Genomic DNA, 19,329 nt, shown 5'->3' with positions numbered 1-19,329 from the left:
AAAGATAGAAAGAGTAGAAGTCATCAAGAGAAGATGGTGGCATTTAGGCCAGCGGAATACAAATGATCTATAACCATTGAAAATGCACCCCCCCCCCACCCCTTTCCAACTTTCTGTCTTTTTTTTTAGAATCCCTGCAGTGTGGAAACAGCCCATTTGGCCCAACAACTCCACAGCAACCCTCTGAAGAATAACACACCCAGACCCATTCTTCTACATTTACTCCTGACTAATGCACATAACTTGCATATCCCTGAACACTATGGGCTATTTAATATGACCAATTTACTTAATCTGCACATCTTTGGACTGTGGGAGGAAACCAGGGAGAATGTGCAAACTCCACACAGTCACCTGCAGCCGGAATCTAACCCGGGTCCCTGGTGCTGTGAGGCAGCAGTGCTTAGCCACTGTGCCACAGTGCCATCCATCGATTAGTTAAGTTTCTCCATCCGTGCTAATATACTACCTCCAACATCATGGGCTGTTATAACTTTACCTTTTGTGAGATATCTTGTCAAACTACCTCTTGAAGTCCAAATGCAACGCATCTACTGGTTCCCCATTATCCACACTAGTTGCAACTTCCTCAAAAAAGTCAGAGACAATTTCCTTTTCATGAAGCCATACTAACTCTTTTTGATTAGACTATGAATTTCCAAATATTCTGCGACTGCTTCCTTGATAATGGATTCCAATACTTTTCTAATAATCGATGTTAGGCTAATCAATATGCTTTTTACTTCCTTCTCTTTTTCACTAGGGTTATCACATTGGCAGTTTTCCAATCCTCTGGAACATCTTCAGAACCCAATGATTTTTGGAAAATTGTAACCAATGCATCCACTATCTCTGAAGCTACCTCTTTTAGAATCCTGAAATGCAAGCCATCGGGGCTACAGGACCTATCTACCTTTAAGCCCATTAGTTTGTCTAATACTACCTCTCTAATGGTGATGGTAGTACTTAATTCCTTCTTTAGCATTAATGGAATGTTCAACGTTTCTTCCTTCTCAAAACATTTATGAAAAATATCTGTAAAACTCCTCTGCCATTCCCTTATTCCCGTTAACTTCTCCCCAGATTCAGTTTTTAAGGGAGCAGTGTTCACTTTGACCTCTATGTTGAAAGAAGATCTTTTTGCCAGTTTTTTCTTTATTTTCCTGGCCAATTTGCCTTGATAGTTTATTTTCTTTGTCATATCTTTTCAGCCCTCCTTTGCTGGATTCTGAATTTATTAAAATGCCTGGGGCTATCATTGATTTTTGCCTCCTCATGTTCTTTATGTTTCAATTTCATAAGTTTCATAACTTCCTCGGGTAGCCATGATTAGTTTATCCCTCTCTTGGAGTCATTCCTCCTTACTGGGATGTATTTTTGTTCAGAGACATGAACTATATCCTTAACTATCTGCTTGCTGTCATTCCTGCTAATTTATCTGCACAGTTCTCTCTTAATTTTACCTTTTCATCTTTTTTTTTACCTTTGATCCTATTTCCTGTTTTTTTCTCTGAAGTTTGCAAACTCTTTCCCTTTCTGTCACACTCTGGTTATTATTACCTAACTATGTCTTGCTGTGCCACCATATCATTTTGCTTTATAGTATCTCCTCTCTATTGAGGTTAAAATGTTCTCTAGTGCCCTGGTTATAGGATTCAGTGGACCACTGGTCCTATCATGGTTCAAGTGAATCCTGCCCCACCAGAACAGCTCCCTTCTACTCAGTACTGGTCCTCAAGCTCCATCTACTGAAACCCATTTCTCTCGCACCAATCTTTGAGGTGCACATTTGACTTTATTTGCCTTATGCCAGTTTGCCCGTGGCTCGGGGAATAATTCCAAGATTATTGCTTTGAAGGGTCTGCTTTCTAATTTGTTTCCTAACTGTTTCTTTGAGCAGAATCTCCTTTTGAGCCCTGTCAACGTCATTGGTACCAACGTGAGTGATGATGATAGAATCCCTTTCCTCCCACTCTAAGTTGCTGTCTAGCCCTAAGGAGGTATCCTTAATCCTGATACCAGGCAGGCAACACAGTCTTTGGGATTCATGACCACGGCTGCAGACAACAGTATCTATTCCCGTCACTTGAATGGCTCCCTCAACCACAATACCATGGCATCCTCACTGTAGTTCCCTACTCCTGCTTGCACCGGATTATACCTTGGCTTAAAGAGTTAATTTATAAGGGCAGCTTTTATAGCAGCTTGAGTTCTCTTGTGCATATAACATTTAATGGGCAATCTAAAAAAAAGATGTTGGAAAGGTTGAAAAGAGTTGATAACTTAAATAGTGATATCTTATATCCTCTGGCAAGGGATAGAATCTTAAAATTAGAGCTAAGTCATTCATGGTTGATATCAGGAAGTGCTTTGTTTGAAAAGTGTTGGAAATCTGAAGCTCTCCCATTAAGAGATCAAGCTATTTAATGATAGATCACAGAAGAGGGTCAGTTGGACTGTCAAGCCCTTAAAGTATCCCTGGTAGCGCTCCCCAATTAATTCCACAGCCTTGATCTTTCCCCATAGCCTTCTGAAAGCTCCTCCTTCAAGAATGTATCCAATTCTCTTTTGAGTGTTACAATTTGAATCTGAATCCACCCCCTTTTCAGGGTAATACATTCTGCATTATAATAAATCTGTGTAAAAGCAAAATCTTTCCTCTGTTGTACTTCTAGCTCCTTATCAATCACATTAAATATATATTTTCTGGCTTCTGACCCTTCTGCCACCTGGAAACAGTTCCTCTATAGTTCTTCCCATTAATTATTGATTATTATATATGTGTACCTTTTCTTAGCTTTCACTGCTGTAAGAAAAGCACGCCTCACTGCTTCAGTTTTCTCACATTATTGAAGTCCCTCATCCCCAAGATCAATACGTTTTTGTTAAGTAAGCATATTCATAATGATGAAACTAAGAAAATGTGTAAGATGGTACAATTGAATAGATTGGTGAAACTGGTTCAAGAAACTGAAGGGCCCACACCTATTCTGATGCTTCTAGTCCAGTACTTAATGCCTCAGCAATTATAATAGTTACATCATGCACTTATCTATGTAGTAATTTTATTTCCAAACAAGATACCAATCGAGTGATTTAAATGGTGTCTATGCCAACTGAATGAAATCTATCTATAGAATTCCTGCAGTGTGGAAGCAGGCCATTTGAGTCCATACCACCCCTCTGAAGAGCATCCCATCCCTCCACACTATGTCTGTATCCCTGCATTTCCCATTGCTAATCTACCTAGCCTACACATCTTTGGACTGTGGGAGGAAACCAACGTGTCCAGAGGAAACCCATACAGACACAGGGAGAATGTACAAACTACACATAGACAATTACTGAAGGCTGGAATTGAATCTTGGTCTCTGGCATTGTGAGGCAACTGTGCTAATCACTCGGCCACTGTGCCACCCTAGACATAGGATAAAGTAAGAGAGTCATTTCCAAAACTGCCTTTGTAAGACTGTTCTTAAATTAAGATGAAGATATTATCACAAACTCTGAAGTTACACCGTAGTCAGGAGCCTAGTTTTGGATAATGTAACAAACTCTAATCCTAGGGTACTTGTGTCAAAGCAGCTCCAACAGTTCAGCACTCTCTTAATACCACAATTAGTCTGCATTATAAACAAACCCGAACCACTGATAGTAGAAGATGGTGTATTTGGTATTCTACCATTGAGTGCATTAAGTATTGATGGGATTCATGGCTTTCTCTGCCCATTTCCTCATGTGTACATGTAGGACAAAAAGAGGCAAGCCTCCGAAAATTTATAGACAGAGTTAAGCCATTTCTTTTGAAGTGTTTGTGTGGATGTTAGTTACCTAATGCTCATTTCCCTCACTCCATCTCTATCATAGCATATCTTTCTATTTCCTTCTCCCTTGTGTATTTATTAAATTTACGTTTTATATGTATTCAGATATCTATGCCATTTTCTCCAATTACACCCTGTTAGTGAGTTCCATACTTGTCAAGATTAGAGTGGTGCTGGAAAGGCACAGCAGGTCAGGCAGCATCCGAGGAGCAGGAAAATTGACATTTCGGGAAAAAGCCCTTGATGAAGGGCTGACCTGCTGTGCTTTTCCAGCATCACTCTAATCTCCAGCATCAGCAGTCCTCACTTTTGCCAAGTTCCACACTTGTACCATCCTCCAGGTAAAGATGTTCTTTTAAGTTTCCAATTAGAATTTGTCCAGTAATTATTTGACATTTATGAGCTCCTTACTTGTAAAATTCCCTAAAAGTAGAAGAATATCTAAGTCAAACCCATCCAATCAGACGTTGAACGACTATTTAGATTAGTTCTTAAAGTTAATGTTTAAAATATTTAGGTTCCCTCTTAATATTTCACAAATGGGTCCTCAAACTGATCAAACCATCACTAATGCAATAAATTCAATAATTGCATATATTCTTTTTTATTGCATATGTTATTAGGGTTACTTGTGAGATTCAGGGTTAGTGACACCTCTTGTGTAATTATGAGGTACGTCATTTCAAAATACACACATTTTCTCTTTTGCCATAATGTGACAAAACATCCAATGCCCTGGAAGTAGGATTAGAGTGAGCTTGCAGGATTTTAGATGATATGACAATCCATTACCAATGTTCAAAACAGCATCAATGGTCAGTGGTTTGCACTATGTGTTGATGATGAGGTTGGGGAGATTGTGTGACAGGGTGACTAAGGAATTTAGCACTGGCCAGTCATTACCAGGGGCAGTTAATAGTTCTGACTACAACAATTATATGGAATAAGAGCTAGTCCCTTTTATAAAAGCCAGGACTCTAGGTGGCTAGAACGTAGCCATGACCTAGGGGTCAGAGTGAGGGAAAGATACTCAAGAAGTCACAGTTCCCATGAGGTTGTAGGGCTTTTGAAGTTTCAGAGGTAGGGAGTGGTGAAGCCATGATGCAAGAATGGAAATGTTAAACATTTTGCATGTAGGCTTGCTCACTAAGCTGCAAGATTCATTTCCAGACGTTCGTTACCCTACTAGGTAACATCTTCAGTGGGCCTCAGTCGAAGCAATGCTGAAAGTTCGTGCTTTCTATTTGTATGTTTAGGTTTCTTGGGTTGGTGATGTCATTTCCTGTGGTGAAGTCACTTCCTGTTCCTTTTCCTCAGGGGGTGGTAGATGGGGTCTAACTCGATGTGTTTGTTGATAGAGAACCAGTTGGAATGCCATGCTTCTAGAAATTCTCGTGTGTGTTTTTGTTTTGCTTGTCTTAGGATGGATGTGTTGTCCCAATCGAAGTGGTGTCCTTCCTCATCCATATGCGAGGATACTAATGAGACAGGGTCATGTCTTTTTGTGGCTAGTTGGTGTTCATGTATCCTGGTAACTAGTTTTCTGCCTGTTTGTCCAATGTAGTGTTTTTTACAGTCCTCGCATAGTATTTTGTAAGTGACATTAGTTTTGCTCATTGTCTGTATAGGGTCTTTCAAGTTCATTAGCTGCTGTTTTAGTGTGTTGTTGGGTTTGTGGGCTACCATGATGCCAAGGGGTCTGAGTAGTCTGGCAGTCATTTCCGAGATGCCCTTGATGTAGGGGAGAGTGGCTTGGGTTTCTTGAGGTGTTTTGTCTGCTTGTTTGGGTTTGTTGCTGAGAAATCGGCGGATTGTGTTCATTGGGTACCTGTTCTTTTTGAATACATGGTTTAGGTGATTTTTCTCTGCTCAACATAGTTCCTCTGTGCTGCAGTGTGTGTTGGCTCGTTGAAATAATGTTCTGATGCAGCTTTGTTTATGGGTGTTGGGATGATTGCTTCTGTAGTTCAATACTTGGTCCATATGTGTTGTTTTCCTGTAGCCACTAGGATACATGAACACCAACTAGCCACAAAAAGACAGACCCTGTCTCATTAGTATCCTCATATATGGTTGAGGAAGGACACCACTTCGGCTGGGACAACACATCCATCCTAGGACAAGCCAAACAAAGACTTGCACGGGAATTCCTAGAAGCATGGTATTCCAATCAGAACTCTATCAACAAACACATCAAGTTAGACCCCATCTACCGCCCCCTGAGAAAAGGAACAGGAAATAACATCACCACAGGAAATGACATCACCAACCCAAGAAACCTAAACATATAAATAGAAAGCAGGAATTTTCGGCATTGCTTTGCCTGAGACCCAAGGAAGATGTTACCTAGTAGGGTAACAAAACATCTGGAAATGAGCCTTGCAGCTCAGTGAGCAAACCTACATCTAAAACCTTAACCTGAGCCCAAATCTTTTCAATACTCATTATTTTAAACATTATTGTATTACCCCAAGCCTTATTCCCTGTAACCCTCCACTTCCCATGACTAAATCACCTAACCTAAACATCCCCCGGACACTATTTAGCACGGCTAATCCACCTAGCCTGCACATCCTTGGACTGTGGAAGGAAACCCATGCAGACTTGGGGAGAAAGTGCAAACGCCACACAGGCAGTCACCCAAAGTTGGAATCAAATCCAGGTCCCTGGTGCTGTGATGCAGCAGAGCTCACCACTGCTCCATCTTGTTTTATAACACTTTGGGATGTATTCTTACATCAAAAAAAAATTGGTGTTCTCCCTTCCTGGTAAACCAGACTGGTAGCCATTGAAAGTTAACACTGCCAATAGATTAAGTGTTATAAAACAAGATGGAGCAGTGGTGAGCTCTGCTGCATCACAGCACCAGGGACCTGGATTTGATTCCAACTTTGGGTGACTGCCTGTGTGGCGTTTGCACTTTCTCCCCAAGTCTGCATGGGTTTCCTTTCACAGTCCAAGGATGTGCAGGTTAGGTGGATTAGCCATGCTAAATAGTGTCCGGGGGATGTTTAGGTTAGGTGAGTTAGTCATGGGAAGTGGAGGGTTGCAGGGAATAAGGCTTCGGGAGGGGGGTGTGGAGTGGGGGATGCGCCTGGGTGGAATGCTCTTTGGAGGGTCATTGTGGTCTCACTGGGACTGCTTTCACACTGTAGGGATTCTATGATTCTGGGATGTTACAATGAACCACAGGAGGAAACTTTGGGACAGATGACCAAAATGATAAATGTAGGGTCTTGAGGAGTTTCTGAAAATAAAAGTGCGAGAACATGATGGAAAGTTTAGGCCCCATGCATGATCACTGACTAGCAACTGATTAAAATGCTTTATGGAGCATAGGTGTTTGGATTAACAACATGGCATCAAATGTTCTGAAGACACTGGGCTGGATGTTTGCGACTGTGCCAAATTTCTGGAGATTTCCTGGCTCAGCAGAGCTGTCTGCTCAGGGGAAGTGGAAATGGGATATATTTAGAAAAATACGGAGGCAGACCAGGGCTAGAGGTAGGGCTAGGTATCTCCTGAAGGATAAAACGAGACCACAGATACAAGGAGAAGGACAAGGCTAAAAAAACTTGAGGCAAAGGAGCGACCAAAGATATTGTGCAGTGAGAGGAGGAAGGGAAGGAGTGAAAGAGGATATGAAAGAGGAAGAAGGGAGGCATCGAGCTGTGTTAAAGGCAAAAGCAAGGCTTCAAAGGAGGTTTGGGAAAAAGGAAGGCTCCCCCTATCAGGAAAAATGGAATCTGTTGGATCACTTCCATGGAATGGGGCAGCCCATCCCTAGTTACCTTTTGACTGAATGGCTTGAATCTCAGAGGCAAGCACATTAGTCAACCCTGGAGTCTGTTACACGGGTAACAGACCTAGGTAAGAAAACAGATTTCCTTCCCCAAAACCCCCAATGAATCAGACGAGTCTTTTTAGCAATTGTTCATGGTTTCATGGTCACTCTTCGTGAGACTGGCTTCTAATTCCGGAATTTAGAATTTTAGATTTTATGAATTGCATTTAAATTCCACAAGGTGGCATAGTGCGGTTTGAATCTGTCCCCAGAGCAGTGGTTTGGTTCTCGGGATTGCTAGACAGTGATGTTAATACACTGATACTGTCTCCACATCTGGGTTTCCCCACCCCCACCCTGACCATTTTTAAAGTTCTCTGGAATCAGTTCGACTCCAAAAATATCCAGTCCCCACTCACATTCTGGAGTTAACCTTAAGGGGTGCATTCTCTGTGACCAACAGGCCAGTGAGTATCAGTGAGCTAATTAACTAAGATACCATTGTGTCCAAATCTACTATTGCCCCTAGTTGGCATAATGCCAAAGTCAAAAAGTTTAGGTGCTGGAAAACACACAGCAGGTCAGGCAGCATTTGAGGACCAGGAGAGTCAACGTTTAGGGCATCATGCCAAAGTGGTCAATAGATAACAATCAGGAATGGCCTGAACACAAAACAGAATCTCAGTTAAAGATCTTTGTTTGACCTCAACCTGACAGGGGCAAAATCTCCAACACTGACGTGGGACCAAACGTCTGATCTTCATGGGATGCCTCAATTCAAATGGCTGTCAACAATACGAAATACATTGTGCCCGAAATAACTCCACAGAGGCCAGTATCCTGTCAGCAAGTCACCCTTTAATTACATGTGCATAGTCACTGTCCAGCTTCCTCAGAGCCAGCTCTCAGCTTGACCAAAGCCTCTGACACTCCTGTTTATATCTGTCAGCCAGGGCTTCCTGATTGGACCAGATTAACCAAAGCGTGTGGTGCTGGAAAAGCACAGCCTGTCAGGCAGCGTCCAAGGAGCAGGAGAGTCGATGTTTTGAGCATGAGCTCTTCATCGACCCCCCTGCTCTTCGGAAGCTGCCAGACCGGCTGTGCTTTTCCAGCACCACACTTTTCAACTCCGATCTCCAGCATCTGTAGTCCTCAGTTCCTCCCTGTACCAGATTAACAGCCCCAATCTGGGAACTCCTTATCTGTGAGGGCCACCTGGCTGACCTCGTTGCATTCACTATAGTGCCATTTTAAGGAAGATATGGAAAGCATCCAATTTGATGTCTCATTCTATTTGATAGTACATTGCCTTTGATAACAAATAAATCTTTATGCAGCCCACTTCAGCACTTTGATCAAAAATATGGCCAATGTTATGAAAGTCTAAGGAGATAGCCTCTGGATAAACTAGCCGTCGCATTTCCATTCAGTGCAGCATACAAACTTACTCAGACCTTTTAAAAAAAATTGGTTGAAACTCAAAAGAAAGGTGATAAATAAGTTATAAAACAGGCCTCATCATCTTGCTGTGTGAGTGATCGATCGCGAATTAATGAGAGGTTTTGATATTCACTGTCTGAGTCAGCATTCAGCCAGTTGTACCCTCCTGGGATGTTCCCTTCTGCAGATGAGGTCAGGATTGATTGGGTGTGTATTTCTTCATAAGATTGTTTAATCGATTTTCTTCCTCCAGGTTTCGAAGAGCTGAGGTAAATAACTTTCATGCCACTGTTTGTCAGATTCGCATTTAACTTTTGGTTGGCATCGAGTTTGAAAAAGTAAAAGAAATGTTTCTGAATGTGTTGTACCCAGTCTGCTAATGTGCCATGTTGCCTTGCAGTAGCCCTTGGACAAGCTAAAGTTCACTTCACTTCAACCCCTGACTCCTCAGCAATTATACTGAGTCAGCACGATGGCTGTGACTGCCTCTTGCTCTGTACCACATCAATTAGTGTCAAACAGGGGAAAGTGCAATCACCAATAGTGCTCTGGGGACAGTTTTAGAGGTGGATGGTTTGCATAGTGGTAATATCGTACTAATGCCACTGTCCAGAAACTGGTTATCTGGGTGCTTAGGTGAAAATACAGCCAGGACAGATTATGGAATTTGAATTTGATAGTAAGTCTGGAATTGAAAGCTAACTTCAGAGATGCTTCCACAAATCCGTCAATAATTGCTGTAAAAAACCCATCTGGATTGTTAATGTGCTTTAGGGAAATAAACCTGGTATGCTTGGCCCTCGTGTGACTCCCATCCAACAGTAATTGACTCTTCAGCGCATTCTTGAAATGGCCTAGCCAGCCGCTCAGCTCAAACACAATTAACAATTATAGAGAGGATCAGGAAATGGATGTCAGCATCACATGAAAAAATAATGAAGGTAAAAGCTGAAGAAAAAGGTCTCAGGTAGTATTCTTCTTCTGATCTCGGGTGACTGTGTGGAGTTTGCACTTTCTCCCCGTGCCTGTGTGGGTTTCCTCAGAGTGCACTGGTTTCCGCCCACAGTCCAAAGATGTGCAGGTCAGATGAATTGGCCATTCTAAATTGTCCATAGTGTTAAGTGCGTGAGTCAGAGAGAAATGGGTCTGGGTGGGTTACTTTTTGGAGGGTCGGTGTGTACTGGTTGGGCCGAAGGGCCTGTTTCCACACTGTAGGGAATCTAATCATCCTCTAGTCAGCTCTCCTGTGCATACATGCAGGAGTGTGGACTGAAGATGGCACTTACCTGCCCCTCAGTGATGTCCTCAGCAGAAGTGGGGACAATTTCCACATCTCGCTGGATGCCTTGGAGCTCTACCTGTTCAACATGTCCTGTAACCTCTCCACTGCTGCTGTCTTGCCAACCTGCTCGTCCAACATTCAGTATTGAATGAGTCATTATTTCCTTCAGTTAAACCCAAGCAAAATTAAAACCTCATGTTATCTAAATGCACTTAAATAAGGTCAATGGAATCTGTTTACTTGAAGATCTCTGTTGGCTTTATTTACAGCTAAACTAAGATATACAGTGCAGGGTAATCTCTACTAGAGTGCTTCAGTACAGAGAGCCTGTGGTCATGTGAAAACAGGTTCTGATGAAGAGACACTGGACTCTGCTTTCTTCCCACAGATGCTGTTAAACCTGCTGAACTTCACCAGCAATTTCTGTTTTTGTTTCAGATCTTCAGCATCCGCAGTTCTTTGTTTTAGTCTTGTCACGTGAGAAGATATGGGTTCATGGCTCATTTGTATGTTGTGCTTCTTAGGCATTCCAAAGGCATTATCAGGAGGCTCCTCATGTCCTATTCTTGTCTTTGGCTCCCAGTTCTTACAGCACTTTCCATTTAAATTTCTCATCCTCGCCTGCAGGGGGCAGTGCACCCCATTGGTGGCCTTCGTGATTTTACAAATCTCTAAAATTAATCAGTAGAACTTTGAGAGGATGATGAACTGAGTGTGTTGTCTGAAAGTTCCAAACAACAAGGTACTGTGCTAGAAATATCAGAGTTGACCTCAGTAAGAAACTGAACTCTGTCTTCATGTAGATGTTGCAAAATAGGTGATGTTCCAAATCAATTAAAATGGACGACAAAAGAGCAAGAAGGTCATAATCTTTATGAAAGACCTATTTAGCTAGGCCTTCATGCTGTCGAACTGAAAAAGTCAGTCCTACTAGGATAGTGAAAGGACTAATGGGTAGAAGTGGAGGAGATGCTACCACTTGAATGGGATTTCAGAACCAAAAAATACAATTGGGATTTCAGAACAAGCATCTTTTTGCAGGGAGAGCTGGGAATGTGGTATTGGCTACAGCTGGATATAGTTGTGTTGAATAGTACGGAACCATTGAAGAGAAGCCACATAAAGACCGGAGGGTGTAAGCCTCATTTTCCAGCCAGGTTAAGTGATGAGGAGGAAGTCTCATAAGGAATGTACACATTGGCACCAAGGTGTGGGGCTGAATGGCCTGTATCTATGAGTTCTTTGCAATAATTTTTATTTTTTATTTTAGTTCCAGGTCCCCCAGGCGGAGTGAAAGCAGCTGCAGCCTCTGCTACGATTGTGGTTGTCTCCTGGCTTGCCCCTCTGAAGATGAATGGCATCATTTGGAAGTACACCATATTTTGCTCTCATCCATATCCAACAGTAAGGAATAGTTCATTGCTGATTTCAGACACCATCCCATTCAAATTGACTTGTTCCATTATTTTTAAGGTGTGGAAGGTGAGTGAGTGTGTGAGAGAAAGCCTAGTCTGTAGAAGTCACTGAGATCAGTCAGCACGGGCTAACCTGTAATAACCCTCAGCATACAAATTGGGAACAGGAGTAGGCCATTCAGCCCCTTGAGCTTGCCCTGCCAGTCTGTAAGATTATGATTGTTCTGCTGGTGCTTTGAATTCCATGTTCAAATCTGCTCCCAATAACCTTTGACTCCCTTGTCTCACAAGAACCTATCTACCTCTGCCTCAATAATATTCAATGGCTGTACCTCCCCTACCTTCGGAGACAGAGTTCAACCCTCATCTCTTTGCAAAAATAGCAACTCAACATTTTTGAACAGTGTCTATGGGGAGAGAGAGAGAGAGAGACCTCAAAGTTGTAAACTGATGAAGCAAGCCTCAAGGTCTTTCTCTCCACAGCTGCTGCTGGACCCGCTGTGTTTCTCCAGCATTTGTTTCACATTTCTAGCATCAAGAGTATATTTTGCTCCATTCTGAACCCACCAACGGGGGAAGCATCTGTTCCAACATCCACCATATCAAGACCATCTTATGTATGTGGTCATACTTCACTCTTCTAAACTCCAATGGAAACCAGCACAGTCAGTCCAACTTTTAAAGACGCCAAAACTACGCACAGGATTTGAGATTGGTCTGATCAATGGCCTTTGTAACGGGAGCATAACATCCTTAACTTGTTTGTCCTATTCCTCTCTTAATAATAGATAACATTCTCTTAGAGATCTTAATAACTTGCCGCACCTGCAAATCCAGTCCGTACTTGTGTACTCATATACCTCATTCCCTCTACACCTCAGAATTCTGCAGTCATTTAAATAATAATTTTTTCTTCTGCTTCCTTCCAAAATGAACTATTTCACATTTTACTACATTTTACTCCATTTGCTATATCTTTGTCCACCCACTTAAGCTCTCTATATCCCTTTGTAGCCTCCCTATATGTTGTTTACAACATGCTATCCTACCTATTGTTGTGTCATTAGTAAAGTTAGGAACTATACTATGAATCTCTCTGTCCACGACATTTATATGTATTGCAAACAGTTCAGGTTCCAGCATGCGCCCCTGTGGTAAATCAATAATTGCATCTCAGGAGCCAGAAAATGTCATATTTATGAAGAGTCAGTTTCCGGTCAGTGAGCCAAAATGAGATAAAGGTTGGTTTTCCAGTGGAGTAACTTGTAGAGATTTAAACAGGATTCCACTTTTAAATGGAGAGTGGTCACCTCAGAATCACAGGCCAGTTTTGGTTTACTGCTGAGTGAGCTTTGAATTGAAAACTTGTGAATGTGGGTCGGTGGGAAATGGCCAGGTCGGGATGGAATTGATTCCTTCTTAAAATTCTAACCATGCCATGTTTGGCATACTAACGAGACACTGCAACCTGCAGCTAATCCAAAAGAACAATCTTTATTGTCATGTACATGCAAATGAATACAGTGATAAGTTTGCAATGTCACCTCTCAGCACCATCTTAAGTACATGGTACCTAGGTACAGAAACTTTAAGTGTTGATACAGAGTAAAAACAATATAGGTTTGCGTGGGTGTTTAAGAAGTCCTGAAATATATTAAAAGTGACAATAAAGCAGTTAGGTTCCTCTCCAATATGAGTCCATTCCCAGCAGCACCAGAACATGGGAGCACACTGCCTCTATGTGCTGGCCTCTGTCCAGGACTGGCCCATTCCGCCGGTCTTCCAGTTCCAATCCGCTCCACTGCCACTCCGGATATCAGCCCCTGCTGGCTCCTCCACCACTGCAGGACCCGCTGGTGGACTCAACCCACACTGGCTCCATCGTGTGACTCGGCCCATACTCGCTCCATCGTGGGACTCAGTCTGTGCTCGCTCCATCGTGGGACTCGCCCTATACTCGCTCCATCGTGGGACTCGCCCTGTACTCGCTCCATCGTGGGACTCAGTCTGTGCTCGCTCCATCGTGGGACTCGCCCTGTGCTCGCTCCATCGTGGGACTCGGCCCATACTCGCTCCATCGTGGGACTCGGCCCGTACTCGCTCCATCGTGGGACTCGCCCTGTGCTTGCTCCATCGTGGGACTCGCCCTGTGCTCGCTCCATCGTGGGACTCGGCCCGTACTCGCTCCATCGTGGGACTCAGTCTGTGCTCGCTTCATCATGGGACTCGGCCCATACTCACTCCATCGTGGGACTCGGCCCGTACTCGCTCCATTGTGGGACTCGGCCCGTACTCGCTCCATCGTGGGACTCGCCCTGTGCTCGCTCCATCGTGGGACTCGGCCTGTACTCGCTCCATCATGGGACTCAGTCTATGCTCGCTCCATCGTGGGACTCAGTCTGTGCTCGCTCCATCGTGGGACTCGGTCCATACTCGCTCCATCGTGGGACTCGGCCCATACTCGCTCCATCATGGGACTCAGTCTGTGCTCGCTCCATCGTGGGACTCGGTCCATACTCGCTCCATCGTGGGACTCGGCCCGTACTCGCTCCATCGTGGGACTCACCCTGTGCTCGCTCCATCGTGGGACACGCCCTGTGCTCGCTCCATCGTGGGACTCGGCCCGTACTCGCTCCATCGTGCGACTCGGCCCGTGCTCGCTCCATCGTGGGACTCGGCCCATACTCGCTCCATCGTGGGACTCAGCCTGTACTCGCTCCATCGTGGGACTCGGCCCATACTCGCTTCATCGTGGGACTCGGCCCATACTCGCTCCATCGTGGGACTCGGCCCATACTCGCTTCATCGTGGGACTCGGCCCGTACTCGCTCCATCGTGGGACTCGGCCTGTACTCGCTCCATCGTGGGACTCGGCCTGTACTCGCTCCATCATGGGACTCGGCCCGTGCTCGCTCCATCGTGGGACTCGGCCCGTGCTCGCTCCATCGTGGGACTCAGTCTGTGCTCGCTCCATCGTGGGACTCGGTGCGTGCTCGCTCCATGGTGGGACTCGGCCCATACTCGCTCCATCGTGGGACTCGGCCTGTGCTCGCTCCATCGTGGGACTCGGCCTGTGCTCGTTCCATCGTGGGACTCGGCCCATACTCGCTCCATCGTGGGACTCAGTCTGTGCTCGCTCTGCCGTGTACCTCGATGGTTTGAGGAATGCCAATCAGATGTTCCCTATACTATGATACATTAAAGTGATTGCCAGCTCATTTGCATTCATGCCTATCTGAACAAATACATTAAGTAAAGCGAGTAAATCAGTAAATGTATTGATCAGAAATCTCTTCAGTACATGTACTTCAGAAATTCTGAATTTGAGTGCTCAAACTGACTTATTCTCATTTGTTGTTTGGCTGATATTGCAGATACATCAATGTTTTATGTTTCCAATGCCAGTTTTACCATGCCGACAAATCTTCTTTGAGTCCCTGTACCCTCCGAAATGCAGCAAAATTGCCCAGAAAGGAACTATTTTAACAGACTTGATGCTTGCATATTGCAAGAGTTAATGCTGAATTGATTTTAAATCCATTATAAAGGGCATCTCTATCAAGTGATCACCTCACAATCAGAGTCCAGTGTTATTTTCCTGCTTATTTAGCTTCAAATTGAAAGCAGGGATCATCTGCATCTGGGAAATTGGTACGTTTCTATTGGTAAAATAATATGATATAAATCCATCAGAATACAAAATAACAAATAAACTGTATGTTCAATTTTGATTGATACTACATAGTACAGCTGTATTATGTTTTGGAACACTTGCACAAAAGCTTGTGTCCTTTGTGACCATACTATGGTTTTAAGAGATGTTTTTGTCCTGGTTTCTTCTCAAGAGAGATTAGGGGAGAAGTGCCAAGCAGTCCATGAGAAGATAAACAAATTGTGACGTCTTGGGATTTTTTAAAAATTTGGAACAATAGAAGCAGCCTGGCTGGGTGTGGCCAGCTCTTTCAGAGACCAAGATTTCTAGTTTTTTTTTTAGTTTTTTTAGGTTTTGCTTTAAGCAGTTGTTGTTGGGAGTCTTGGCAGGGTTGGCAGCTGCAGTAAAGGTCTCCAGGCTGCTACTTTCTCTGGGTTTCCACTTGATGTTTTTTTCTCTCCCTGCTGCTAGATTGCAGGTGAGACAGTCTGTTTCTGACTTTACCTTTTTGTCAAGGGGTGGTATTAATGGGATGTTACTATATTGGAACAGTTGATTAGCAATAGTTACTGTATCTATTAAGTTTTCCAACAAAGTTAAATTATTTTAAGTTCTTCTTTCTTTTGTTTTACTTTAACTGTTATGTTTGAATAAATGGTCTTTTACTGAATGCAGAGTAGTTTGACCAATCTCATTGTATCTGGAACACAGCACTTTACATTTACCTACAAAATAAAAGCTAAGTTCTAGTCTATCTTCTTAAAATATCTAGATGGGGTCTGGCCTGGTCCATAATATCTTGACATCTTCTTGGACACAATGAGTTTAGTTCCTTGGTTGCCATTTTGCTCAGTGAAGGAAAAATGAGGACTGCAGATGCTGGAGATCAGAGTCAACCAGATTTTGACCTTATCCATCCATCTCCTTCCAAACCTCAAACTCTACAATCTGGAAGGACAAGTACATTAAATACACAAGAACACCACCACCTGAATTGCCCTCTCCAAACCGCTCGCCATTCCGATTTGGAAACATATCATGGTTCCTTCATCATTGTTAGGTCAAAATCCTGGAATTCCTTCCCTACCAGCATTGTGATTCTATCGACAACACACGGTCTGCAGCAAGAAGGCAGCTTACCACCACCATCTCCAGAGCAATGGTCAGTTACAGGCACACCCCACTTCCTGTTAATGAATGAGAAAGAAACACTTGTCTGACTTTTATAATGAAGTCAGTCTAAAGTGGACAGTGAATTTATTTTATGGAGCTAAGCAGAATCTATTCCAGTTCGGGAAATGTTACTGGTTGGTTCGTTGACAGTTCTCTGACATGCGGTGTTCGGAGTTGGGAGAACTATGACTGTACCATCTGCTGATGGTATGTATTATGAGTGTGTGATAGGTTTACACAAGCTCTTTCCTTGTGACAGTTCACAAACAATTTTGTAATCTGGAGAAGTGGACACAAGCACAAGAGAAGAACACAGGTTTCTGTGGACAGGAGTGCTGAGATGTTTAATACGTTGTTACCATGAAGGATCACTGGAGTGGGTTTCTCGCCCTGTAACCTGAAGTATTGTTGGAAAATGCACCCTCACTGGTCACAGCAGCCCCTTATCTGCACCCCTGTCCCCACATGATCAGTCACTGAGCAGCCCCTACATCCAGCTCCCCCTTATTAGTCTAGGCACTGTGCCCACATTGCATGAAAGAGATTTTTAAAAAGTTCCATGTGATCTCTGATGTGCAAGGGTTCACAGTTCATCCCTTTGGATCACAGGCTTTTGGCAGCACAGTGGCTCAGTTGTTAGCACTGATGCCCCACAGCACTGGGGACCCAGGTTAAATTCCACCCTCAGGTGATCCTCTGTGTGAAGTTTGCACATTCTCCCCGTGTCTGCGTGGGTTTCCTCTGGATGCTCCCATTTCCTCCCACAGTCCAAAGATGTGCAGGTTAGGGTGGATTGGCCATGTTAAATGGCCCATAGTGTCCAGGGATGTGCAAGCTTGATGGGTTAGCCATTCGAAATGTCAGGCCGTAGGGTAGGGGGTAGGATGGTCTTTGAAGGGTCGGTGTGGACTCGATGGGCTGAATGGCCTATTTCCACACAGGGATTCTATGATTCTAACCTAGGCCATCTTCTCTGTTGTCACCACTGCTGCTTCAGAGGAAGGATCGATCGTGACCCCAAAAATATCTCAAGGGGGTCAGGACACCTCAATTCAGGAACTCTGACATAGACAGAGGATTCTAGCCTAATGAAGGAAAGAAGAAAGACATTTATCCTCAGTGTTTTATTAAACAAGGTTGACTGTAAATTGCTATTAATACAGAAACAACAGCTTCAATTAAAATCACATTGAAGAAGGAATGGAAAAGTAATGTAATGATTCAAAGAATGTAGGAAGGAATAAATGATCATGGAATTCACTGCAACACATATCAGATGAACTGAATAACCAATTTCTGATTTGTTAAGTCTGTTTAGTATCATAAATATATCTGTACCTTTTGATTTGCTATTGTCCTACCATTATCAAAACAAAGAGAGAAAACAGTCTATTTTCCTTCTTCCTCCACCGTACTGTCACCAGTAACATTTGCTTTCTATTATCACATTGATGCTTCAGTTGCATTTTGTGCAAAAATATCCCAATTGTGTTCCCTTCCCAGACCAGAAAACGAGCAGACTGTCTGACGTAACCACTGTGCAAGAGCTCCCAGCACTATGCTGTCTGAACAGCAGAGGGTGCTGGATCCTCTCGAAACAGAGCTACCATGACAATCTCTCACTGTCTCAGGTTAACTGCCCATTTACCATTTCCCAGTTTTGATTTTTAACACCAAATCGAGATGGAAAGAGCAGGGGTTGGAGTGGGGTATCCTCCAGAGATGTAAATTGAGAGGGCATTCAGTATTATGAAGAAGAAACCTTAGAGCAGAAAGGTTCATGCACGTGTTCAGTTAGTCTGCCCAGCCTGCACTGGAAGAAAAGGTTCAAGTGGAAATTGTTAAGAAGGGAAATAAAACAGAATGTTAGAACAAGATGGCGGTTTTGTGAGGCCTGATGTTTGGTCATATTCGTGTGTGGACTCTTCAAGTATTAATACATGCTCAGCCAGATTTTTCAGTAATTGTATTTATTGTTCTATTGTACATGATGGTACAGCTAAGAGCAATAAAGACCAAGCTGTGCAGGTACAACTGCTTAGTATAGTTCAGACATATGCGTACAGAGATAACAGTCACATTTGTACTTAGATGCACCTCAAAGTCGATCAATGTAATTTTCAAACCCTATCACTGCATCTCCCCCCCTCGCCCCCGCTAGTACTTTACAAATTTTCAGAAGTACTTCTATAATATTAATAGTTAAAATGTTTAATTAAGTTATTTCCATTAACAATGAATCTATGTCTAACCCCATCACCTCCCCCGCAGCCTACTTTTTTTTATAGACTTGAATTATGAATAGCAAATTTCTCGGAACTGCTCATTCGAAGTTGCAAAACAGGACAGTGGTGAGAAGGCTATTCTAGAACTGATTTTTCATTGAGCTGTAATAAAAAGACTAGACTGAGGAATAATGTTACAAAGTTCACAGGACAGAAAGGCCAAGCGGCTAGGGGGCAGCATCACGGTGAAGGTAAATGAAGGCCCATCAATGGAACCACTTCCACCGGTTACTTCTATTGCTTCCAATGTACTGTCCAGTGAAGAGAAGGGCTGGCAATGAAGATCTACTGAATGGTGAAGCTTCAGCTTTGATGAAGAGCCAAGCTGTGACACCAGCAGAGGACTCCAGGAATCAGTATGAGGACCCCAGCTATATATGGTAATCACTTAGAAGAAGGACCTAAATGTAATACCTCACAATTTGCAAGTATCACAAAGCTAGGTAGAAAGGTGATCTATGAGGAGGATGCAGC

General features: G+C 43.3%; 1 protein-coding gene across 2 annotated transcripts in view; it reads left to right on the top strand.

Moving 5' to 3' along the window:
• The window catches only part of LOC140486476 (cell adhesion molecule DSCAM), a 693,577-nt gene that overhangs the window by 574,577 nt on the left and 99,671 nt on the right, over positions 1-19,329 (top strand). For both annotated transcript variants that reach the window (XM_072585696.1, XM_072585695.1), the window contains one exon: positions 11,601-11,734. In XM_072585696.1, the coding sequence (XP_072441797.1) occupies positions 11,601-11,734 (134 nt within the window). The remainder of the gene's footprint in view (positions 1-11,600; positions 11,735-19,329) is intronic.

This window comes from Chiloscyllium punctatum, chromosome 15, assembly GCF_047496795.1.
Source record: "Chiloscyllium punctatum isolate Juve2018m chromosome 15, sChiPun1.3, whole genome shotgun sequence".
Taxonomy (NCBI): Eukaryota; Metazoa; Chordata; class Chondrichthyes; order Orectolobiformes; family Hemiscylliidae; genus Chiloscyllium; species Chiloscyllium punctatum.
This window is presented reverse-complemented; position numbering and strand designations above follow the sequence as displayed.